The sequence below is a fragment of the Amphiura filiformis genome, chromosome 13 (genome assembly GCF_039555335.1).
Source record: "Amphiura filiformis chromosome 13, Afil_fr2py, whole genome shotgun sequence".
Classification (NCBI taxonomy): domain Eukaryota; kingdom Metazoa; phylum Echinodermata; class Ophiuroidea; order Amphilepidida; family Amphiuridae; genus Amphiura; species Amphiura filiformis.
Genome location: NC_092640.1, coordinates 63,392,538 through 63,419,698, shown reverse-complemented (window position 1 = coordinate 63,419,698; position 27,161 = coordinate 63,392,538). Strand labels below are relative to the sequence as shown.

The following is a 27,161-nucleotide window of genomic DNA, read 5'->3' as shown; positions in this document are numbered from 1 at the left end:
TCAGGATATTTTAGATAGTTACAATCCCGCACCTTAATGGTTGGGTGGGGGGTCTATAAAGTGTGGAAGTGGGCAGGTGTTTCCCCGCAAGATTTGGGCTACAATTTTTCTGGCAACACCGTGATTGAACTCTTGCAATGTTGACATGTTCCTGACCTCGGCCTCACGCGATTCGTGCAAGCTGTCGTGCATGGAAGAGGCCCATGAACTTCATCAAAATCAAGTACGATTTGCACTAATTCTACAAATCATTCAGCTCATTCATAAGATTATATAATCGTGCAGCTTTGAGGTGAACCATGGCGAGCGCAGACTCTGCGTTCCGTCCGATTTCCGACGGGAAGCAGCTACCTCGTCCACGATCTTCGTCCCGTCTCACTCGTACATTAGCTGGTGCAGGGGCAGAGTTTCTTGACGATTTATCTATGGGAGAACTGGACAGGGGTAAAACTGCAGAAGGAGAGTGCAGATATGTGTTTGAGATAGCTTGGGAAGTTGCCAATAAAGGTAAGAGAGATATAACGCATGAATGTAGGGAAATCCTCTAGGCAGTCTCATCCTGAAGTCTGAGATACATGGATCGAATCCATGGGTACCTACAGGCTACATTAGACTCGCTGAGTCTCATGGACGCCGTTCCTATGTCCATCAGACTCGTATTTCCCATTTTGGATGTCAATGAGAAATACACCCTTAACGATTTGCGCCGGTTAGAAACTTGAAAAAAATCTTTAAAATTTTATCAATGTATATAAAAGTGGTACCAACCTTATTGTGCTTGCTAATTTAAGACTCGGTTGAAACAAAATTAAGGATCGAATGCATTTTAGTGTCCAAAAGGCAAAATTATCGTCAAAGTTCTGCGAAATCGGCACCCTTGCGAAGGGTTCAGAATTGAATCGAAGCGAAAATATCCGATCTTTGCGATCAAAAACACAAAATTAAAACTTTAAACATACTATTGGCAAAAGACATTATTACCAAACAATATAGAATAGAAAATTTGACATCATTTTCTCAAAATATTGAAGAAATTTGCTCACTAGACATCGAAAAAGTCCGCAATCCAATTCCCGTTCAAACGCGTGAGAAACTGAAAGTGCATAATCCCGACTAGGCTACATACTAGTACAGTCACCCATGAAAACAGGGTAAAGTCTTGATCAGATTTCATTTGACAGCTTAACCATCGCGTATACGCGCGCGACGTCAAGCATGTGCATTGGACCTTGTGCAAATAATACGCGCTGGACGGCTAGCAGTACGCTTAATTTGTCAAAGGGAATCTGAATAAGACTTTAGGCCTACTGAATTAGTGAATAGCTGTACACCATGTCCATATTGGCCAAGGGATGGTTTGTTTACATGGCAATAATTCCTTCAGAATAGGCAATACAGATTCCAAACATATCGGAGGGCTGATGACACACTATACCCTGTGTGGGTAAGTCATACTTCAGTATGACTTACCCTGAACGCCCCATATACGCGTAAGAGACAGAGACAGCGGCACGAGAGCCTGCCAATTTAAGCTTCCTATAATATCAATTGCATTAAATATACGAAGTCACAAACTTACAAACTTCAATATGCACTTCAAATATAGCAGACCAGCTGTTAATTATCACCGATCCTTCAGAACGTTTTACTCTTGCAGCTGTTTGATGTAAAATGCGACTTCGATATCTCCATTTTCCCTATCGAAACGTCAGGCGTTGTTTACAATTTTACCGGAAATGTGGGAAATCGCCAGGCCTTCTTCTGGAAATGCGCAAGGCATTGTGGGAAATTGTCAGAGCTGTGCACGTTGTGTAGCCTAAGTTTCTTGGCCCCGATCTCGAAACAATAAACATGGCGGAATAAAATGACCATGCGTAAGCAGTAAGGTGACTGGTGGATCAAACCTATGTAACTCATCGATATGACAAGGTCAGGTCATTACGCATCATCAGAGTTGGTAAATACGTCATCTGCTTAATTATTCATAGCTACGCTTGAACCGCTGGAATACATGGATTACGCCATTGTTGTAGCCGAGAGAGCAAGCGTGAGGTCTGGACACTTTTCGTGTTCTGGACACAAATTTGTCACAAATATATTGGCGATGTCCAGTATTTAAGGGCACTTTTTACATACAGGTACGACTGGTACGTTTGCTTGTGATAGGGTAGATTCGATAGCTGTACAAATTGTACAAAATATCAATTTCATACTGACCTCAAATTGTTTACAAAAATATATTTCTCCATACGTTGTCATTGTATCCATTGGTGGTGCGTGTAATGACACACATTCGATGGGTGTAAGTCTGAGACAAGTGCCATCAGTAGGAAACAAAATGGTCTGCTCTATCTCATGATCTGACAATTGTGACATGATGCATGCATGATTTAGGGGTTCATTCATTTTCATGACTAAACGATTAAACAACATTTAGTCATGAAAATATATGAATGAACCCCGTTCATTGTAGCCTACATTTATGCAACATTCTGCGTTCTGTTATTTTCCTTCACAGGGTCATTATTTCTCAAATCACCCAAAAAAAATATGATTTTACACCTCACCCCCTTCAAATTTGTTCAAAATTGGTATACAGGGTGATTTTGGCGGGCAAAGCTCAAATTTCAAATTTGAGCTTAATTGGGCAATGGGGTTTTAAGCTATGCCCGCCCATTTTTTAGCGATTTAAAAGTGAAAAATGGCGCTATCAATATTGTCGCGACCATATCTCCGTAACCGTAGGTCCTACTGAGCTGAAATTGGTGTCATTTTGTAGCTAATCTCTCAAAGAATCCAAATCTACTATCATTTAGTGTGTTGGAGGAAGAGAAAAAATATGACCGTTTTTTCTGTACTTTGACCTTGAATTTGACCTTGTTGCCCATGTGACCGCGAGGCGAATTTGCGTTGGAATTACACCTCCATATGTTGTCTACATAATATCAAAAATTGGAGGGGTAATATTTTTTGTTTTCTTGCTAGGCTTTCATAAAGCAAGCATGTGGTTGAAAAACTGTAATTTTGTATGTAGGCTCAGTATATTGTACACATGATACTATTATAATATAGGCCAATTGTATATAGGCCTATATGTACATGCATTAAATACATATGTTTTCACCTGCATGTTTGCTTTGTGAAAGCCTAGCAAAAAAAAAAATATTACCCTCCAATTTTTTGATATTTTGTAGACAACATATGGGGGTATAATTCGAAAGTAAATTCGCTTCGCGGTCACGTGGGCAACAAGGTCAAATTCAAGGTCAAAGTACAGGAAAAAAGGTCACAAATTTTCTCTTACTCCTACATACTAAATGATAGCAGATTTGGATTCTTTGAGAGATTAGCTAAATAATGACACCAATTTCAGCTCAGTAGGACCTACAGTTACGGAGATATGGTCGCGACAATATTGATGGGGGCGCCATTTTTCGCCGAAATCGCAAAAAATGGACGGGGTATAGTGCGAAAACCGTACGTCCGATTAAGCTTAAATTTGAAATTTGAGCTTTGCCAGCCAAAATCACCCTGTATACCAATTTTGAACAAATTTGAAGGGAGTGAGGTGTTTCCCATTGGGTGAATTGAGAAATAATGACCCCACAACTAAAAAATACCGTCATTTTAGACTACAAATTCCCTATCCTTTTTAAAAGTTTTTCCAAATTATAATGTAAGAAAACGTTTACTTGCTCAGTCCACCGTGTTTGGACGTGCGCGAACATTTCGTGCATCATTTGCGCTTTGTGTAAAAAGCTCGCAAGCATACGTGCAGTAACGTGCGTACATACAAGGCAACAAGTACATACATCGAATGTATGGAGCCGTCCGAGCCGGTATACAATATATAGGATTGTGAAAAGCCGTAACTCACACATACGATGGGTGTAGGCAACCAGCGTCCATCAGTTCTAACGCGGTTTGTTTATGACCAGAAAGCCGGGCATAAACGTTGTTCATGCCCGCCTATCGACCAATCACTCATGCTGTTATATCGTGTATACATATGAACAGTAATGAACTGCCGTGTTTGATTTGATACCGCGCCATACTGATTTAAATTTATGTTTATATTTATGGTACATTATTTGCGCTGTTGTTGACAAAGTTCAAGGCTGTTGTTGACAAAGCAATTTTCTAGATTGTCGACAAGATGAAACTTGAGTTCATACATACACGCTATATAACAGCATGCGTGGTTGGTCGATCATTGTCCAACGTTGTTTATGCCGGGCTTTCTGGTCGTAAACAATAAAACATTTAGAAGCTATGGACACTCGGGAGTAGGATATGCATGTATGGTCGCGAGCTATAACAGAAAGCGCGAGCGATGTTATAATGCGATGTACGATGGACTGAGCAAGTAAACGTTTTCTCACAATAAGCGATGAAAAAACTTTAAAAAAGTAGGCCTACCGTATTTATAGGAACTGATAGTGATAGTTTTTAAAATTATGGTATTTTTAGTAGTTGTGAGAGGAAAATAACAACATGCAGAAAGTTGCATGGTCATGGTGGTCATGTTACGTTCTTCCAAATTCGATTCAAATTAAATTATGATATCTCTGCCAAGAAAAAGTTATTGTCATGCTTGCAGCTTGTGGTATTATTTTATTGCTAAATAAAATGCACTTTCAACCCAGTAAAAAGAACTTCTTTAGCCTTTTTAATACTGACACTGTGCTTCATAGAATTCAATTCAGAATTCAGAATGGGCAGGGTAGCGGAGGTTCATTCATATATTTTTATGACTATTAAAATGTAAACAACCGCTTAGTCATGAAAATATATGAATGAACCCCGTTCATCAGAACATTTTGTGATTTTTATTTCATCAAAATAATAACACAAAATTACAAGTAACACTAGGCCCTTCGCACTTGATTATTAGTTTCCTGTTTGCCACCCGCGTCCAAAATTGAAAATCTCAATATATAATTACCGTAATTAATTATTTTATTTTTATTTCTAATTTTCTCCTTTAAAATAACTTTCAACTACTTCTACTTGCCATTTTCTGACTTAAATATCAACAATAATGATGAATGAACAAAGAGTAGCCTACAACTCCACCTTCACTTATTTATAAAATCAAATATTGTTCTGAAATAATTAAATGCCCGCTCTAGTCAAAACAAGTCAATAGTTGCTTAGTTCAAACTAAATTTAAGAAAATAAAAGATAATTAATAATTAAAAGTCACCTCGTCCCTTTTCAAAATCTTTAACAGGAAACTAATAGTAATAATCACGTGCGAAGGGCCTTATTAAAAACCATGATTTTCCTTCATTTTCCCTACCCGGCGATCTCACATCCGGGATGCTGTTTATGCCCGGCTCTTGACCAATTATGCACGCTGTTACATAGCGTGTATGTACCGTATGAACAACCGTTTAGCCATGAAAATAAATGAATGAACCCCTAATTTAGTTATAAAAATATGAACCCCTAATTTACACACGCCAGTTTCTTGTGTTTTTGCTTCTAATTTTTGCCTACTCTATTCAACTTTTAATTGTGTCACAAATTACAAAAGACTCTGTCATTTCTTTCATGTTTTTCTTCTTCATCCTGTACTAATACAGTTGGCGGCATCTACACAGTGATCCGGTCCAAGGCTGGAGTGACCGTTGAAGAGTTAGGTGACCAGTACATCCTACTCGGTCCATACAGTGAGGCTACTGTCCAGACAGAAGTTGAAGTGATGGAGACGGATAATCCAAAAATCAAGAACGTGATAAAGCAAATGACAGACAAAGGAATAAAGGTATTAAATTCTGCATTTCATTGTATAAATGTGGCTTCAAATGTAACATTAATTTTCTCTGCAGCTGGGGTTTATTTTTGTTTGGGCAGCAGGGATTCTGAAAATGGACCCCCAAAATATACTGACATGAACAGTGAACAGGTGATCTTGACCGCATCAGGCTGGACAAAAATGTTAATGTTTCTACAACTTTGTGGTACATGTAACTAGTGATCTGAGTCCTAGCAGGAAGACCTGGTCAGTTTATAGATTCTGTTAGTATAGACTGTCCCATAGTGTATGATTGATATGACTGGTGTACATGTAGCCATTATAATGTATTTTAAGGTGGTACTACACCCCTTGATAAATTTGTGACTATTTTTGCATTTTTCTCACAAAATAATTACACACTGGTAACAAAAGTTAGGTATATTATACATTTGTAGGGGCAAGGAATCCAATTACTGCACTGGAATTTCAGTGACTCAAGACAAGCCGCGGTACCATAAGAAAAGAGGTACCTCTAGAATATAATTTCTTTTAAACATATATAATGAACCACTTGTCTTGAATTACTGAAATTTCAGTGAAGTAATTGGATTCCTTGCCCTAGATACATAACTTTACCAGTGTGTAGTTATTTTGTGAGAAAAATGCAAAATTAGTCACAAAATTTTATCAGGGGGTGTAGTATACTTATACCACCTTAAAGAACTTCAAATATTTCATATGAAACTAGAATGATGTACAAGTATTTACATAATGTAGGTGTACATATAAGCTACAACTGTTTTGAGTAGGGTCTATTTTAGTGGGTCGGCCGGGGAACGACTGACCCACTCAATTATAAATATATTTTTGTCCCAGCAGCACTCAAATATATTTTGGGTTGGCGAGTTGAGGAGTTGGACGGGTGACCAGAAACATAAATATTTTTGTCCAGCCTAAAGCATTAATTATTTTGTCCTTTTGTGCTCCTGTAGGTTGTATTTGGGCGGTGGCTTATTGACGGTTATCCATCGGTCATCTTGTTTGACATTGGGTCTGCAGCCAAACATCTGGAGGCTTGGAAGGATGAACTCTATGATCTGTCAAGAATCGCTATCCCATGGCACGACAGAGAGGCAAATGATGCTACCATATTTGGTAACCTGTGCGCATGGTTTATAGCAGATGTAAGTTGCTGTCTTAAAGAGGAAGCACCGCCAGAGCAGTTCTTCTGGGGTGAACCAAACCTGCCTGGTTATCAAATTAATCAGTGACAATGTTATCTATGAATTTGACAGGTCCTTATTGATGTTTTAATGTTAAATTGCAACAATTAGCACCTGTCAAATTCAGATAACCTCGTCACTGATTAATTTGATAACCAGAGAGGTTTGGTTCACCCTAAAAATAATGCTCTGGCAGAGCTTAGACCTCTGTAAGTTTTTATTCATTATAATTTATAATTGTTTGACTTAATTCATAAAAGTAAGGACCTTCGATGTTAGGATGAAAAAAATCAATATTGGCCACTCAATAACGATAAAAATATTTTCTTCCCAATTTTACTCATATCTTCTAATTAGATCATCCTCAGTTTTTTCATTCATTGCTTGCATGGAAAGCTTTTTCTCCTTGGAACCTCAGTAGGTATATCATCACATGATGACCTAGGACAATTGTTCAATTTCAGTCCTTTTTTCCTGATTTTTCAATACTTTTTTTTGTCATTATCGACAACTTAGATATTGATTTTCTTTAGAAATTAATCAGCGATATTGATATTTATTATTATTGGATAGTGGGTTTATTGATATATCAACGGTCCTTGCTTACTAACCAGTGTAAATATCTGATGGCGTGCGCCAACCGATCTTGATCAACGTCTAGGCATTGTGCCAGTGCAAAAAACACTACAAATCATTTTCTTTTTTAGAAAACTGTTCAGCAGGAGAGCACTTGGTGATATGTTTACTTTTTCATTTGTTGCAGTTTCGAAAGGAGTTTGAAGAGTGGGAGCGCCCACTATTGATAGGGCACTTCCACGAATGGCTGTCTGGTGTAGGCCTGCTATTGTGTCGTCTGAAGCATATTGACGTCTCCACAGTATTCACAACCCACGCTACCCTTCTGGGACGATATCTCTGTGCTGGAAAGGTTGATTTCTATAATAATATGGCAAATGTAAGAATGCTTGTTTAACATACTGTAAAATATAAGGTTTGCAGCCACATGTGTAAAATAGTTTTATTATACATATATACTTAGGTGAATTGTATTGGGCATAGATTATAAAACTTGTGATTAATGATCAGCAATTCATGTGTCCATTTAAAGTAAAGCTTTGACAGTTATTTCAAAATTTTAAAATCATACAATCCGTATATGCAATTGCTGTCCATCAGTGGCGTAGCCAGGGGGAGCCGGGAATTGCCTCCCCCCCAGAAAATTTTCAGGGATAAAATGGGGACGGTAAAGTCATTAAAATGACTAAAAATGCGATATATAATATTTGACAAGTGGGGACGGAAATTTAGCTTTGCCCCCTCACACAAAAAGTGGCTACGCCGCTGTTGTTTTCCACCATATGTTACCACTTTTTGACTAAAACATGTGATTTTCTCTGTGGTTGCACTTGTTTTCCTCTGCAAAATTTGGGTATATTTTGGACACAAAACATACACACTTCAGGAGAAGGTAAGCAAGCAACCACTTTTTGAGTTCCATGGGTGTATTGCAAATCACCTATTTTGCTTCTTTGGCCAAAATTCTGTATCATGCAAAGCAACTCATTAATATGTATCAATAAATAAACAACCTAATTCCTGAGGAATCTGTAGATGTAAGCAAAATCCTGATGATCAGGGTCAAAAATCCACGCCAAATACCATTACATGCGCTATTCTCTCGGTCAGGGTTATTCCATCTATTGCACTTTACAAAAATGTACGCATTTCTCACGTCTGTAAAAGGGGACATCCTCGCAAAATCCTATGGATTGGTTTGTACAGGGCCTTTCGGTTGCACAGTCAATTTTCTTAGGACAGAAAATACCAATTTGCCAATTCTTTGGTAATTATTAGAAGTTGATTTCCAAGAGGTATTTATTTTATGGCATGTTTGTGATTTCCCCCATTGAGTGCAACAGTAAGCATTCCATTTCATGTCACAGGGTGCTAGATGGAACAGCAAATTCCTGCCAAAAACAACCAATGAGATGAAGCCAGGGCCAGATTTACAAATGTACCTGTTTGGGGGCCCTGGGCCAGGCCACAATTTGGGAGGCCCCAGGATAGCATGTTCACTCAAGTGGCTAAGTTTTGGTTTACGAATAGGGGGCCTTATAGCTGTAATAAGATTGACAGTGGCGGCAGAAGCATTACAATTTAGAGGGAGATGAGCATATTTGGTTTCAATTTCGCTAGAAGATTTTTGCGTGAAGCGCACAAAAAATAAAAATTTCAGACTATATAGCCCAAAATGAAGGTGAATTTTGCTTGGTAAATATTGCAATTTTACCACGGTCCAAATCATGGTGTTTTCGGGGTAAAAAGGAACATGCCCAGGGAAATTTGGGGACCCCAAATGTTGGGTCAGGGCCCATCTGACCCTGCATGAAGCAATATATCGCAAGAGAGATATCATGTTGACCGACCGAATTGTGAGTAACCATAGACCAAGCTTGGCTAAGAAAGTATAGAGATTGCAAAACCAGAAGTATGATTACAACTTCTTGTAATGAAACCAGTTGGGGCAACTGCTCATCAGATCACATCATTACAGGGTTCGGTTTTTCGGTGGCAAAAACAGGTTTTTGCCGGCAAAGTGGCAAAAAACCTGTTTTTGCCAGTTTTTGCCTGGTTTAAACCGGCAAAAATGGCAAAAACTCACATATAGTCACTCAAATATTAAAAAGTGACACAGAAAGCTCATAACCAGTAACACACAACTTATAACGAATCATTCAACATATTTGTTGTCTCATTAAGTCCTTAAAATGAAAAAGTTTTGAATTTGATACATGCCACATTTCGGTTCACTGCACTTGAGCAATGAAAATGCATGCCTTTAATTTCTTAATATATTGCTTATAATTACAAAATCTGGCCTTGTTACACTCGGGAACTTATTTTTGTAACTTAATTATTTGTTTTGAGATGAAAAAACTGAACTATAAATCACTTTTTTAGTTTTTGCCATTTTCGCTGGTGGTTAAAACCGCGGTTTTTTCAACATACGGCAAAAACCTGTGAACCCTGCATCATTATCATCACTGCATGCTGCATGTTTTTTTTGTAAAATTTTTTTTTTTTTTGTGTGTGTGTCAAGGCATATCGAGGCATATATAAGTACAGCTGTTATTATCATTATGGTAAAGCTGACAGGCTGGCGCCTAGATCACGGTGAACCGCCACTTTTATGCGGGCCTGTTTCATAAGTCATGGGATGTGAATTAAGAAGCGGGTGCGCATTCCATGTGCGGGCTGTAGATGGAATAAAGGAACTTCTAAAGCTGTTAATATTATAAATCCTGATCCTAAATCCTAAACCTAAACTTCACCCTAACCTATAGCCTAATCATAACCTTAAACCCAATTGTAATCCTAAACATGTGACCCTAACTCTAATTCTAACTCTCACCCTAACCCCAATTGTAGTTAATAGTTATTTCAAATTTGAATGTTTGAGGACTTGTTCTCATGTTCACAAAGCATGTCCTGATTACAGTCCTGTACATGTAATATATCAATCCAGTTTGTGTTTAAAAATACTCATTACAAACATGTGTCACTGTATGTCATCTGTGATTGCTCATTGCTCAACTGTGTGTACATATCAGCTTTTGTCCACATAAATATTCATGAAATAAGATCTTTTGAGTGATAACTATAGCAGTGAGAAAAAACCATTTCCATGGCTACGAGTATGCATATTTTTCTATTCCTCTGAATGAATGACTATCCACAGTGTCGAGTAAGTGTGTGCTTATGATGTGATGTAAAAGTATGTCCATTTATGGCCAATTCCACCGTTACGGACGTTACAGATACATGCAACTTGCAACTTTTAAGTGAATAGCACACATGTTTGCTGTTAGGATAACACTTTATTTCTTAGTATGCTACTAGTACACACTCTAATGTTCATTATAATTAAGCAATTTTGTTTTGGCTTTCTTAGTTAATTAGCTACAGAAATTAGAAACGAGCGTTACGGACGTTACGCAAAAGTGCCTGCCTTTTTGACAGATGGTACATATCCGTAAATCTCCATTCAGTTCTGTGTTTTATTTTTTTTTGTTAACTATATTGAGCAAGCCCTGACTCCATTCTATGTAAACATGAAAAGCAAGTTTGAAATTAATACTCCTGTATCGTCCTACACTGTTGATTTAGTGTTACGGACGTTACATTTTAGCTCAAATGTAACGTCCGTAACGCTTTTCATGATGAAAAAAACTGTCAAGGTGCTTCCTTAGATTTTTTTCTTTACTATCTTGAAGTAGGTGTGACATCAATCTATGGAGGCATGATTAGCAAGTTTGAAATAAATGCTCCTGTTTTGAGCAATAATGTTCCAAAATTTTGTTACGGACGTTACAAAGGCACTTTTGGCATGGAATTGGCCTTATGTGAAAGAAAGAAAGCACCTTCATTCATGTTTTTGTCAATATTTTACATTTACCAAGTGGTTTAGTTAACTCCCTATCTCATAATTTTTAGTTTCTGCTCAATAGAGAAATAAAATTGACACCTTGAAAAAGGCTATTGGACATAAAATGGGCTATTCCATTTGAAATCCATACACCTCCAAGACATGACCTTTATCTCCCACACAAGGGGGTGTAGATTTCAAATGGGAGTCGCCCATTCGGGTAACCCCGTTTAAAATTCACACACGCTGTGTGGACAATTGAGTCATGTTTTCCATAGGGGGAATGGATTTTAACTGGAATATAATAGCTCAATAATAGAATTGAAAAAAGCATACCAGTGTAATCAAGGACAATGGGTCATTAGTTTCCAAGTGCCCTTTTCGGCAAATTCCGTAATTTCTTGCAATGACTTGCAATGCACAATAGCGATGTTCGCCTAACAATGTGTGCATCGGAGTGCCGTCAGATAACAACATCTTGGGTCTAACCACAAGGAATTATAATTTGGGCAAAATTTGATGCGGGCAGGCAATTGGGACTTGGAATTCATTTCCATCATCCTTATCTATACATCCTTATCAAATTTTTACATAATAGCTCGGAATAAATACCAGATGATCTCAAGTGGAGGTCACTTCAGATCATCCCCAAATCACATTGTTAAGGACATTAGGAATACAGAGAACATTCATTAAGCATGTGACTTAGGGATGATTTGAAGTGATCTCCACTTGAGATGAGTCTGGTATTTATTCCTAGCTATTATGTGAATTGTGACACATGTCACCTAGGTTTCATTATCATTGAGGTATATAGGACTTTTTATTTTTTCGGAGAAGAGCACATAGAGCAATTACTTGATTATATTTCTACATGTTCATACTATATACTCTGAAAATTTTAGAAAATTAGCACAGGTCATTTTTTTCAAAATCACATTTTTGTTACTAAAATGGGGTTATAGCGCCCTCAACGGGGGGGACTCTCTAGCTCCATAGGGCTACATGTAAAGACCAGTTATAGAAAAATGGCCCAAAATTAAAAACGGCCCATTCATTTTTCTAAAATTTTGCATATGATGTAGATTTAACATCTGGAATGTATTTGCAAGTGGTGTCGTTGCTGCTCTTCTAAATTCATTTATGTCCTGATACAAGTGCATCGTTGTTTTTTTTTTAATGGAATTACATGTGTTCCTGTTTTCCTCCTTGACAGTTCAACTTGGACAAGGAAGCAGGTGATCGAGGTATTTATCACAGGTACTGTATGGAGCGAGCTGCTGCGACCGCCACACACGTATTCACAACTGTGTCAAATATCACGGCGGACGAATCGGAGCATCTGTTAAAAAGAAAACCAGGTAAGAACTGGGTCACTCACTGAGGTCATTTGAGGTCAAATTGTAAAATAGCTGAAAATGAAAAATCTGGCAACGGTTAAAATCCAATTGCAAATAAGCTTGGACCTGTGACCAAAGGCAACAATACATGGGTAATTGGGTATACATATGGTGTGTCTTGTCTCAAGTTGAGAGTAACGCCATGTTCGATTTCACAGTGGCAGATTTGAGTCAAGGCGTTTATGAGGCTGCCTTGCCAGTGTATGGACAGATCGCCCCTCTACACATGTCAGTCGTGTGTATAGGCCCTGCAGGATTAGGATCGCGGGCACGATTCAAATCTATTACTGCGAAATCCAACATGGTTTTAATCTCACCTTAAGATGAGACAGACTTTAGCTGTGTTTAATTTGTTGGATCAATTTATGTGAAAAATAATGACAACTCATTTCTTTATTAAAGATGGGTGACCTGATTGACAGCCTCATCCCTAACTTTATCCCATCAAAATGCAAATTTTGGTATCAGGTGAAAGCTCATATTTTTCTCATAACCCCAAGAATTTATTCAAATTAAAGCAAATGCTTGTTACAGCAATTTTCTTAATTTACCAACTTGTGTTTTATGTGCTGGTTTATTCTTCTTATAACGGATAATAATATAATATAATTGATTTTATGTTTTCAGATATTGTGCTCCCAAATGGTCTTAATGTGGTCAAGTTTCAAGCGATCCATGAATTCCAAAATCTCCACGCAAAGTCCAAGGAAAAGATCAATGACTTCGTAAGAGGGCACTTCCATGGGTGAGTGCATAGAGTAATCTCGGCTTCAGATGGCTTGTGCTCTTCACTAAACAAACAATTCGGGCAACACCAGGGCTGGAAAAAATGAAAATTTCCCTGGAAGATGATCAAAATTTCCCTTCAAAAAGACAAATTTCCCTCCAAATTCTTATGTATTTCTTTGATTAAGGACCTTAATTTCCCTCCAAACTTCCACATTTCCCGAGGGCACGGTGGCTCAGTGGTTACGGCCTTGGACTCATAATCTGAGAGCTTGCTCGACGTGCGTGGGTTCGATTCCCGTCCCACCACCGTGTTGCGCCCTTGGGCAAGGCGCTTTGCCTCGCTTGCCTCACCCCACCCAGGTGCAATGGGAAGCTGTTAGGGGTAGTCACAGTCGTTGTACTGATGGACCCTGCGCCACTTGTAGGCTGCAAACGTGGTTCCGACATATTCTAATGACGGCGGAATAAATGTAAAGCGCTTAGAGGCTGTTTACGGCATAAAGCGCTATATAAATGTCAACATTTATTTTTTATTTATTTATTTACAATTACAAAAAGGTAATTGCAGAATACGGGACACCACTCTATTATTTATTTACTAATCCTAATACTAACCCTAATGCCAAACTCTTACAATAACCCTAACCCTAAACAATTACCCTAATCCTAACCCTCACCCTAAAGCCCATCCTAACTATTTCAGACACATGGATTTTGACCTTGACTTCGTAGGGTGATTGAGTATGATGACCTCTTATGCTGTATAGTTTTGATCCTTGTGTTGTCTATAATTACATATTCTTAACCATTTCAGACACATGGATTTTGACCTAGACAAGACACTATATTTCTTCACGGCGGGCCGCTATGAGTTTTCTAACAAAGGTGCTGATTTATTCTTGGAATCTCTCGCAAGACTCAACCATTACATGCAGGTAATGATGGTCACTTGCTTTATTGGGCTATTCCATTTAAAAAACTACCCCATCATGACAATAAAACTACAAAGTCCAATCATGCTGTAGCTATGATTACCATATTGCGTACCCAGAACTCCGAATTTACATTGAATTGTAAAATATTTTATTAAATTTTTCCCTTGACAGGCATCCAAGAGTGACATGACAGTGGTGGCGTTCCTCATCTTCCCAGCAAGAACTAGTAATTTCAACGTTGAATCACTTCATGGCCAGGCAATCAGCAAACAACTCAAAGAAACGGTGGAAGCGGTGCAAGAAAAAGTTGGCAAAAGAATATACGAAACTGCGCTCAGGTAGGGGAGAATATAGAATGTAAAACAAGTTACAATTCAGGCATGAGAATTTTCCTGCTTTTGCAGGATTTCCTGCTTTTATGAGGTCCAAATTTCCCGCACTTTATTTTTAATTTCAGCTCGTTTTTGGGCGTAGCCTCATTTCACACGCTTTTTCAGGCTTTTTCAAACTTTTCAGGTTTTTTCATGGATGATCATTCTCATGCCTGTTACATGATATTCTATGTTGGCACAGCAGGGGGTGGCACTCCCATTATTTCTTTAATTATCTTGAGGGGCACCAGATGTTATATATTCCGTTGTAGGCTCACAGAGTGAATTTGATTCTGGATACTGTTAATTGTTTTAAATTTCTCCATTTTTTCCAGAGGTAATTTACCCAAGAGCGATGACCTGCTCAAACCAGAAGACATAGTTAAGCTTAAGCGCTGCATCATGAGCGCCAAGAGACCAGGCCTACCTGCTATATGCACTCACAATGTAATTGATGACCACGCGGATCCGATTCTCTGTCATCTACGTAGGATTTCACTCTTCAACAACAAAAGTGATAGAGTTAAGGTAAGCAATTTAAAGGGTGATGCTACATACAGGGTGTCACAATCACTAGATGACCAAAATGGTCCTATACTATCATCAGCTAGTAATAGGCGAGAATTATTCGTTTTTTGTTACTGTGCGAGTCAATAAAGTTCCAACTTGAGCCTGTGTATATTCACAAAAGCGTGTGTCAGTCACAGAATACGCATAGGTGCTGCCCCAGCTGTGTGTACGCCATTCTATATCAGTCCACGATGTTATGAGTCCCGTCTAATACAAGCTGACCAGAGTATAATTAAGACATTGGCATTTTTGTGTGAAAGATTCATAGGGATAAAAACAGTGTTATACCAAGAATTCATACACTCCTTGATAGTGAGAACCAATCAGAGCCTCCGTTAGTAAATTACTAGCCGTGCATAAATGTTGTACAATTGCACGGGTGCGCACTCCGCGTAGTACACACATTGCTTTCGGACGTGTTCATTTTACTTGTGGGTTGTTGCATTTATATTTGCCTGCATTTTCCAAATTTTTAGTGACAATTTTGTTATAAAAATGCAAAAATCACAGGATTTTTTAGTTGTGTATGAAATAGGTTAATAAATGCGTATCACTTGTTGCTCGAGAAATTGTACAAAATAATGCACTTGTACTGAGATGTTGATGTGTCTAATGCACTACCCCCTTCGAGGCTCATGCATTAGACGCATCAACATCTCAGTATGTGTGCATTATTTTGTACAATTTCACTCCCAACAAGTGATACGCATGTATTAACATATTGATATTTCCCTGGACAATGGAACTTATTGCTAATTGTCTCGGTCTACCTGTATGAAAATTCTGGAACCTGATCCTGGCTGTGATGTTTACTCTACATGTACGCTGATTAGGGTACTGTGCCTGTATATAGCTGCATCCCTGAATGATGCTAAATGATTTATAAGGTGTGTTTTGGGATAGAGTGATCAGTGGCTTCTGGAAAAATGCAATAATCTTGATGTAATTGCACTATATATAAATGTTTTCTTTTCTTTTTTCCTGACAGGTAATCTTCCATCCAGAGTTCCTGTCGTCAACAAACCCACTATTCGCTTGCGACTATGAGGAATTTGTGAGAGGCTGCCATCTTGGAGTATTCCCATCTTATTATGAACCGTGGGGATACACTCCTGGTAAGTCTGGGTTCTCAATCAATCTTTGATATTTCGGGGTTTACAACCCTGGATAATCCAAGAAAGCCTTTTGTGAAGCTTACTTCCATCGGGGTCCGTTGGAACACTGGGACGGGTTGCACAGTGTCATCGCCCGATATCTTCTTCATGGTAGAAATTGCCATGGTAGGTTGAATCCACAGCCACGCATGGCCATTTTGTTCCAACCTGTTTAATAGTTTTGAGACGCATAATGGGCCGAGGGACATTCGACTAAGGCTATTGACAATAGCCTGGTGACTGACCTCTGTACGGTCAGTGAGCATGGTATACGGCATGAGGTCATCTGCTTTTAGATTGCCTCCACGAGTGGCCTACGCTGCGCTATAGTTCGGCACGTATAAAATCAGAATTTTTGTCAGTTTTTGAGCTCAATACGCATGGTTCTTTCTCAATACGCAAGCTAACGAGTAACGACTATCATATCCTTTCAACGCATATATTCAAGTGCAAGTATAAATATATGGCTTCTTTAGAATAAAAAGATTATGGGAGATATTCATCATTTTCTGCCCGGGTATCCACAGATTTATCGTCTGAATATCAAAACGTGCATAGCACATTCACGTGCATCAATCCCGGGTATTCATTTTAGTGTCTCTGCTGTACAATGTAATTATTAACCAGGCGATGTCGGTGTGGGTAGGGACATTCAGGGGTTAACCCTGTACTCTTCGATACTGACTGCAAGCTACATGTATCGGTATAGATATTTAATAAATAGTCGCTTAACCTCCTACACACAGCGAGTCTGTAACCTTCCCAGCATTGAATTTGCAAGTATGAGTCTAAGTCTTAAAAGTCTTAGACCGCTGCTCCACTGTGGCCCATGTTGAGTTTGAATTGTGTACAGACCCTAAGCCAATAATCTCTTATCATTGAAATTTGTCTCTGATTTTTTTAATGTACCAACATGTAGAGCCAAAGAAAGCAGCATTGTTGTACCATAATACCTGCATGTACACCAGTAGTTTGTTAATTTTGCTGTCATGAACAGGGTTCGAATTCGTTTAAAAATTTTGCATAGCAGTTTTTGGTTAATTTGTCATAATCAGGATACTTCCGTATACTAAAGCACTATAAAAAGTGCTATACAAATGCAAAATTGGGTAGCAGTTACTTCAAAATATGGAGCAAATTGCTTTGCGATACAGCCAAATTCGAACCCTGGTCATGAAGCCATTGTTTTCATTAACAAAGTGTTGTTTCCTCTTTTAGCTGAGTGCACCGTGATGGGTATCCCTAGCGTTACCACCAACCTGTCTGGATTTGGGTGCTTCATGTCAGAGCATATTGCTGATCCTACTTCTTATGGTATTTACATAGTGGATAGACGATTCAAGAATCCAGAGGAGTCCGTTCAGCAACTAGCCGGGGTAAGTGCAGGCAATTTTGAAGAGGAGAAGTAATGCTATTTATCCCCATGGGCATTCCATTCCAGTTTTGTTTAATACATAGCCATTGATTGGTGGTTAATTACATGATATAATCATGTAACCAATCAAAATAGCTTTTATCTCTCAAACGATTTTAAACTTAATTTCATTCAGTCCTACTGACTATTCTTACCATATCTCTGATTGGCTCAATACATGATATAGCTCCCTTTGTAACCAATCAAAACAGTTCTTAGAGGCGGCTAATTTGGCTGGTGGGATATGGCGAAGGTAAATGTTGTGTTCATAGTGCACATCGCTTTCTACTTGTATGGCCAGATATGAAAAAGAGTTTGAAAACCACTTACCTTATTTGATTTAATTTGTGATTTTGTACCTTTGCAGTACATGTTTGACTTCACCAGGCTGTCCAGACGACAAAGAATTCTGCAGCGTAACAGAACTGAGCGACTCAGTGAACTGCTGGATTGGAAGAGCCTAGGAATTGTAAGTTTATTTTTCTTCCTGTTTTCTTTATTTAGGAAAGCGGGAGGCATTTTTTCAAATTAACTGTTTATTTACCCTCCTGCAAAGGCTTTAATTAATGGACTGTATTAAAGCTTTATTCCATATGGCTTTGACACTAGGCTTTACTCTTATAGGGAAGATCAGTTTTGTTCTAAGGCTGACCTCCTTCCCCATTTCTAAAGAAACTCTTAATGTGTTACTAGAATAAAGGCCTCAGAACTTTTTTTTTTTTTTTTTTTTTTTATTTATTTATTAAATTGATTTTTTTTACCTTTTGCAACAACAAAAAAGGTCAGGGTAAGGCATATTTTTAGGGTAGGTCAGGTTACGCCAATCAAACTATTTTTTTAGGCCTATCATAAGGCTTACAAAAAGAATATGTTGTTTTGGCTTGGCATAGTGAACTGAACAAAAATACGCATTGTGAGTTGCGCCTTGTCAACATTGAGGAAGTACACTCTGATTTTATTTTTGTTATTAACCCTAACACTGGACCCTGCTTTTTGGGATCGGAAGTCAAAGAAGATCCGAAAAAGTCAAGGAGAAGAAGAATTTTTGACTTGGCACCCCCGGGATTCGAACCTTTGACCCCTCGCATGCCAGCCACACGATCACGGTCCGGTAGCTACACAGGTTATTGCTGCCCGGCCAGCAATTCCGTGCGCATATGACACTTAGGCTGATTGCGTCATCGCAGACCCTGGGATTCATGCATGCGCATATTTTTTCATCGTAAGATTTTGTAAGATTTTTGGGTGTTAGGGTTATAGTAGGCTCTAATCTGGACAAATACATCTCAGTTAACCCTAACACTGGACCCTGCTTTTTGGGATCGGAAGTCAAAGAAGATCCGAAAAAGTCAAGGAGAAGAAGAATTTTTGACTTGGCACCCCGGGATTCGAACCTTTGACCCCTCGCATGCCAGCCACATGATCACGGTCCGGTAGCTACACGGGTTATTGCTGCCCGGCCAGCAATTCCGTGCGCATATGACACTTAGGCTGATTGCGTCATCGCAGACCCTGGGATTCATGCATGCGCATATTTTTTCATCGTAAGATTTTGTAAGATTTTTGGGTGTTAGGGTTAATGTTTGATTTTAGTTTTTAACACTCATTCAAACATGTACTTTTTGCACCACACATACATCCATAGTGGTGCTAGATAATTTATTGATCCTTAAACACATCGAAAGTGACTTTACCCAGTATTTTCCAAGCTTTGATGCAGGAAATATTTCATTGTTACTCGTACTGGCACAGCCATCTTGATATTTATGTGTTTCAGTTGTTTGAACACCAAAGCACAAAATGTTGGGGGAGGGGGCAAAATTAAACAAAATTGTCTAGAGTAGGGCATATTTATAGAGTCTGTCAGGTTACGCTAACACAACAAATTCTATTTGGCCATTGCAATAAACGTAATTGACATTTCTAAGCCTTCATCCCCCATGTTTCTTGCATTCTTGAAAATATTCATCAGGAAATGTTCATGATAAGATTGTTAGTTGCAAATTCATACAGAACTAGTCTAAGAAAATCCATATGCAGATGTTTCAAAATCTTTTCTTTTTCGATGTTATTGTTGCAATAATGATCTGTGCACAGCTGATCATTCACATTTCATTCAACAACTCTTCCTATACCTTCGTACAGGAGCCAACCGTTGTTAATCTGTGATGAATCCACACTTTGCCATTGCCAGTAGCGTATACGTGAAGGCAAGTTAATGGATGTGCGTATATGCGATAGTGCGTAAAATTTGCCATGCCTGGAACTTGTATGCACTACATGTTGTTTTCATTATTTTGGAGGAAGCAGCTAAACATTGTCCTTTTATTCTGTAGTTCTTTTGCAGCTATTAACAGAAAAATCATTGATCTTCTTGTATGTTGAGTGGCAATGACTAAATTGGAAATTCCTCATGAAATAATCCTTTGAATTAGACGACCTTTAGATTGTTTTCATTGTAGAAAGGGATTCAGTCATGTTTCACTGTTGTTCATCACCGATTAACAACTCGCGTCCTGTGCATCTGCTTGGTTGACTTCGCTTGGGCAGCTAAACAACAAATAGCAGAAAATAATAAATTACACTCCTACAATTATAACTATTCCTGTTTTGTTTTCAGTACTATCGCAAGGCTCGCTACTTAGCCCTTCACAAGACGCATCCAGATTACTTTATAAAGAGCGAGGAAGACGGAGCAGGAGTAAGTGCAATATCAAAATCATGTATCTTTGCAAAAAGTAATCAATTCGCTAGACTAGAACATGCTAGAATTCATCAACAATTCGTTGGCTGTATTACATAGTGACGTATTTGCAAAATACGCATTTCCAGAGATTTGAATTTGAAAATTGAGCAATTTCCATTTGCTGATACTCTTGATTAAAACATTATTTAGAGGTTAATAACTGCGCATCGGTTATTTGGAGGGCATTGTGAAAAATCTAAACATTTTGCCTTTGGAACCGAGGAATATCCCGAGGGGCGATATTCCGAGGTCCAAAGCAAAATGTTTAGATTTTTCACAATGCCCGACATATTACCGATGCAAAGTTATTAACCTCATTCATAACCGTCACTTTAATCTCCTCCCCTTACAAAATAACACAAAATTTTGCTCAAAAGTTGATAAAAGTAGATGATTTTTACATCTTCCCTTTCCAAAAATCGATCAGGCTAAAACAGGACGACCAATAACAAAAGTGCGTATCACAATCTGTGCAAATATGGTAACACGTAATCCAAATACGGCAGTCAGCGCGCGCGCAGTTTGTCCGACGCACAACAACACGCAAAAGCGCCGGTCAATTGTGTGCGACATTGGAACAATTACGCATTTTGCGGTCAATTGTGAGATATTAATGACCTCAATTTGCGTGCGCGTTTTCACAAATAACTAAATGTAATTGGATCGCACGCATCGCGTTTATTAATGAGGTTATGAATGTTGATTAAAAGCTGGTTAAAAGTAATGCAAATGTACCATATGTGCCCATGCACCACAAACTAGTCGTAAAGTCGGCATTTTCCATTTTGAGTTACAATCAAAAACAGTAATGGATTTCTATGTAAAATATATAGGAATTTGTCCTTTGATGAACCATAACTTCACTTCCAGATGTCCGATGAAGCTTGTTGAGGTGTCATTTTAAAGCTGAAAGTGCATTCTTTCAAAATCTGCAATAAACAGAAAATGACCTAGACTTTACTACCACTTTGTGGTGGATGGTCACATATACTCTATGTAATTCAGTTATCATTATCAGAGCATAACTTGTTCTGCAAAAAATCAATATTAAATAAAATATATCCTATGTTGAAAAGGACTAATGTCAATTTTGCTGTTCAAATGATAAATATGTTGTGCAAATACATCACTATGTAAAACAGTTCCGTAGATATGTCGCTATGTGAAAAGGACAAAACAGCAATTTTACCTATTGAGGAAGCTATCTCTGGATTTTAGACGGCTGTCTGGAGGGACATGTCCAAACTAGGGATGCTGGTAAAAACAAAATCTGACGTTCAAAAGTATGTCCATACATCTGTTATCAAACGAGTTGAGATGTCAAAGTCGGAAACCATGGCTGACATGTGTGCAGACAGTCGACACTGAAGATGGCTACTTTCAGGATAGCTATATACTTTCAGAGGGAGTTACTTGCAATGTTTTATCAAATAAACAGAATTTTTGCCCCTGGATGTGGTATATTGCAATGGTTTGAAAGTTCATATACATCTTGATCAATTTAATTTTTATAAAATTTATTAAGATTTTATGCAGTAATATATAGTCACTACTATAATTATTTGTTTATTCAATACTCATTGGTCATAAATTCATTCATTATTAAAGAAGAATGTGCTCATTATTTGAATGCATTTATTGAGTCATATAAGATGTATATCTATGTTATTTTATTATTAATTTTTCTTCAGACATTCCGTTATCCACGACCAGCTTCCGCTCCACCATCCCCTGCCAGCTCTCGTGCATCAACACCGCCCTCAGTTGAGCAAGATGAAGAAGAGGACTAGGAGTAGGATAGATAGTTACTGTTGACATCAGATGTAATTGTCAGCAAATTTTACCAAGTATTGTACTCGTTCAGCATAATATAACTACCTTGCCTTGTATTTAGACAGAAACTGAATGGACAAAAGTTTTAAAATGGAACCTTTTCCCAGACGTCACCGATCAAAGCATATTGGTACCAAGGAGACTATTCTTCAATTGTCTGGACTCGGAATAGCACCATGTATAAGTCTATAATAGCATTGCCATATTTGATTTTGATGCATGAGGACCAAAATAGTATCTATTTTTTCACCAAAAGCCATTGGTCCAATAATTGGTGTCTTTTAAGCTTCTCTGTTAGAATGGTTTGCACATATAGGAGCATTTTTGGCACAAAGCATTACGCCATTGGGGGTTGTCAAAAATTTTCGCCATTTTCACATACGTACGAAGCGTACATATACATATGAGGGGGAAGAGGCACACATGTAAATTGATCGTTAGCATTTAAGCTGAAAGGTTAGCATAATTTTACCGATTTATGATCATTGCCGATCTCTTGAAAAAATATGAACGCTTTGTATGTATGTGAAAATGGCAAAAATTTTGGATGATCCGTTAACAACCTATGACAATGATGCACTCAAACATCGATATGTGATATGGACAGCATCCTTGCATGGAAATGAAGAGGGCATTGCATTATTTATATGTCCTATAACATCTACTAATGTGATCAAATAAAAAAACACTTTCAAATACATGTAGCTTCACAATGTGTGTTTTGAAGGACCAGGAGAAAACAAGCGTGCTTTTTTTCGTTGTCATGAAAGTTACAAACAGAAGGAGAAAAAAGCAACGCAGTATATAGTTAAATGTTGCATACATATATGTTTCACAAATACTCTTTATTTTTAAAGGGCCCAATATCGACAAGTCGGATCTCGGTGACGTCAGAGGAAAGGTCAATACAAGTGCGTAAACACAAATGTGGCAGCTATGCATTTTGTAATGGCAAATATTGCAGTTGTCCATTCAATTTTTGAAACAAAAAATAAATATTGTAAGTACCAGAGTATTATAAGACCACATTTAGTAATCCAGGCCTATATTTTTGAACGAATTCTGTGAATGTGGGAGATCAGCTTGGAAAAATAACATAATAATATATCAACATCTTAGAATGTGCTGTGTTGTGATGCAAAAAGAATGCATTTATCATAAAGCAGCTGTTTTACTTTTTTTCTCATAAGGTAAAGTTATATACAAAACACAATCATATTGTCTGCTCTGTGCCAAAAGTGGATAAGTGCAAAAGCTGCCCTGTGAACATTTGGCAATTTGCACACATTACATTGTACTCATCTACACATGGCAGGTACACGTGGCAGCTATTGCACGTACCCACTTCTGGCACTGAGCAATCGATACATGTGTCTTATTCTACACATACATTATACAGTCTGTCAGTGGAAGGAATCTTGCTCTAAGGGGCAGCCATTTCAATGCTTAAGATGTTTTATGCATGTAAAAGATGCATATTGAGTGATTAATTATAACCCCACTCCCAAGTGTCATGTAAAAATAAAGAGACTTATTAGTAAGTACGCCTACAGTATATCATACCTATACCCACCAGGTGCTACCTATGTAATATAGAATGATAACATAAAGTAGAGTCACTACGTAATACCAAGTCTATTGCATACTATAGATATATGTCATGAACTCCTGTAGCAGTTTTGGATAGCCCACCGATTTGAAGTGCAACATTATGATATTTATGATGTGCAAATGGGCTGTGTTTTATATTTTGTGTGGTGTATAGGCAAAAGCATTGATTGATATGCAGAATTGTATTTCTCAATATCTTCTTAACTCTTATTTAATGATGTATTTTCAACATTAAAAAAAAAAATCATGTTTGAAATTTTAAGTTTTTAAATTTTTATCTCGGCTAGAAATTAAATTTCATTTGGTTTCAAGGACAATGGGCCAAGGCCATAAAGTACTGAAAAGTGCTTTGAAAATTGGCACAGTCTGGGAAACTAAGGTAAAAATTTCAGATGGGTGAGGTGATAATATTGGTGGCCTTCATTTTGAGGCTTGGCCTGTCAGATATATTAGCCCAATTAATGTCAGCAAAAGTTCATGTTCAAGAACGTATGACCTAAATAGCCATAAAATGCACAAAGATATATTTCCATGTGATGGAACACTGTAGAATTCTATGAACCAGAGCGTAGCATGTACTTAAAACTTGTTAGTGTCTTTGCCAGATTTACTATTCATATACTTGAATAAATCTGACATAAATCAAACTAATTTAGCAAGGTTTTGCTCATTTGGCTGTATCAGCTACATGTAGGTACCCAGTGGTGGCACTAGGAGTATTTCCACTGTGGGTGGCAGTGAAGGGGTAAAGTGAATTTTTAGTGGGAGGGATTGAAAAAGCTGCATCTGTTGCCCAGGGTGATTTTTTTTAATTTCTTATTTTTACTGGGGAAAAGCCCAAGATTTGGGAAGCAAATTCCTCCTTCCTCCTTCTGGGTACGGCACCCCATTTAACAGGGATGTACACTCAAATGTAAGATTAATCTTGTAGTTTTTGTGAAATGGACCTTGGTTCTCATCACAAGATCTCTCCAAAGACTAGTGACTATTGTTTTCCTTCATTTTCTTGACTATAATATCGTCTATAAAATCAGTGTAATAAAGTTAAACTTTATATTATATTTTAAAGTTACGCTGCAGTTAACGTTTTTAATTTTCTTAAACTGCGGTGATTGTTGTGTGTATTACTGTGTAAATTAAATGCATAAAGTATGGTAAATTTCTGATATATTATCAGATCAATAAATATTTTCTGTAATGAGACTACTGGTGTTCTGAAACACTTTTAAAGGTTTTTTTTTAAAAATAATTTATCACCAGAAAAGCTCAACAGGTTCTTGTCAATGTCATGAAAGAGTGTATCAATGCGGAGGTTCTGATTGGCTGATTGGCATCTCAATGGCTGATAATTATGCAAAGTCGCATTACATGCTCCGCCTCTTTTTACTCTAATTGACACCTGTATTATTGACATCAAATTCTGAAGCTTTGGTGATCGTAACTTATAAAATAAGAGAAATAATTATATGACATGATCAAACAAATTGAGTCAAGTAAACAATAGTTTTTGATCATGCCACAGGAAAAAAAATTAGCTGAAATCTTAAAACAAAAACCTGTTTAAATTCTTCAGTAATAACAACAGATGGTTTTGAATTAATACTTGCAAAGACGAAGAGTACAATTTCCATGCATGTGATGTGTTTTTGCATCATCAGCCAATGAAATGCCAGTCTACCAATGGTGGACTTGACTAATCAGCCAATCAGAGCCTCACTCTACCACTGTTGTACACCCTACACCACTCCTTGGGTGCCTCATTCCTTTTTAAAGGCATTTTTATTTACTGAAGGATTGAGACAAGGTTGGTAGAAATATAAGTATATAGCACAAGTATCTAGTATTATACACTGTAAAAATCCTTAAACCAACAAATGCAGTGGTGTTTTGTTTGTTCTGTTTTGAAAAAATAGTTGGTCCAAATATTTGTTAAAAAATAAATATATGAAATATATGAAAAATTACGGCAGCTTAGTGAAATATATGGAATACATAAACACAATAACAGCAGCTTAAAAGTGTGAGTCGGTTGTTGAAGTTATATTACATGTAACTCTAAAATAAATTGTCTTAACCCATCTTAAATGGGTAAAACTTTGTTTTAAAACTTGTTTTAAAAACAGTCTAGTAATACAGTTTTTGCTTGACAAAACCAGCAAGTTAAATTTTTACTTGCTAATATATTTTCCATCTTGTTTGTGGACTTCATCAGATCTGAACATCTGATCCACTTTACCAGGAAACTAACATTTGATGTCTTTGGCTGGATTGGGAATCGATGGAGATCAGGAGGGGCAAATACCATGAATAGAGATGAAGGCACTTAAATCCGAGTCATATATATATGACCCACTTTTGGAAACTGGAAAAAGAGACAACACACAACCAGAAGCAAAAATTTGGTAAAAACTTGCTGGTTTTGTCAAGCGACATTTGTTGTTTGATTTGAAGAATAAACCTGATGAATCTATACACCAAAGTTAATAGTAATACTCTCTGAGCATGTATTTTCCTTGCTGCTTTGTTATATTTAGTGCCTTTACTTTGTCCCCACGTGGCTAATACCTTAAATTTCAAGAGCGTATATACTTATACCATGTAATGGGTTTTGTAATAATTGTGCATGACAGCTCTCGAAATAAAAATAATTACACAACTGAAATAAGCCAATTTCGAAAGTACATCTAATGCATGCGTTTACTCAAAAACGGCTGGTGGACAGCCAAAGCATTTAGGATCTAAAGCAATATCAAACATGTCTGCAATATTGTATTATATCCCCAGAGACAGGTAAACTTATGGAATACAACTGTTACAATAATGTACAGCTTTACTTTGATTGTATGACGTCACAAGTGGGATAATACAAGATTTCCAATTATCTCCATTGGCTGCTTTAAGTGTATAATTCTGTGATGTACAGGAGTTTGCTAATGCGTGGTGCATGTACCAATCTACTAGTTATAGGCTATGGCATACATTGACTTGTATTAGTCAAAAATGACA

General features: G+C 37.6%; 1 protein-coding gene across 1 annotated transcript; it reads left to right on the top strand.

Moving 5' to 3' along the window:
- The first annotated feature begins 140 nt into the window (after positions 1-140).
- On the top strand, positions 141-26,639 carry LOC140168632 (glycogen [starch] synthase, muscle-like). Its single transcript, XM_072192037.1, has 14 exons — positions 141-507; positions 5,589-5,770; positions 6,736-6,927; positions 7,730-7,921; positions 12,609-12,753; positions 13,420-13,537; positions 14,336-14,456; positions 14,628-14,794; positions 15,163-15,355; positions 16,386-16,512; positions 17,770-17,927; positions 18,333-18,434; positions 20,586-20,666; positions 22,403-26,639. Exons 1-14 carry the CDS (start codon positions 300-302, stop codon positions 22,499-22,501), a joined length of 2,085 nt encoding a protein of 694 aa, XP_072048138.1. The 5' UTR covers positions 141-299; the 3' UTR covers positions 22,502-26,639.
- Positions 26,640-27,161: the final 522 nt, after the last annotated feature.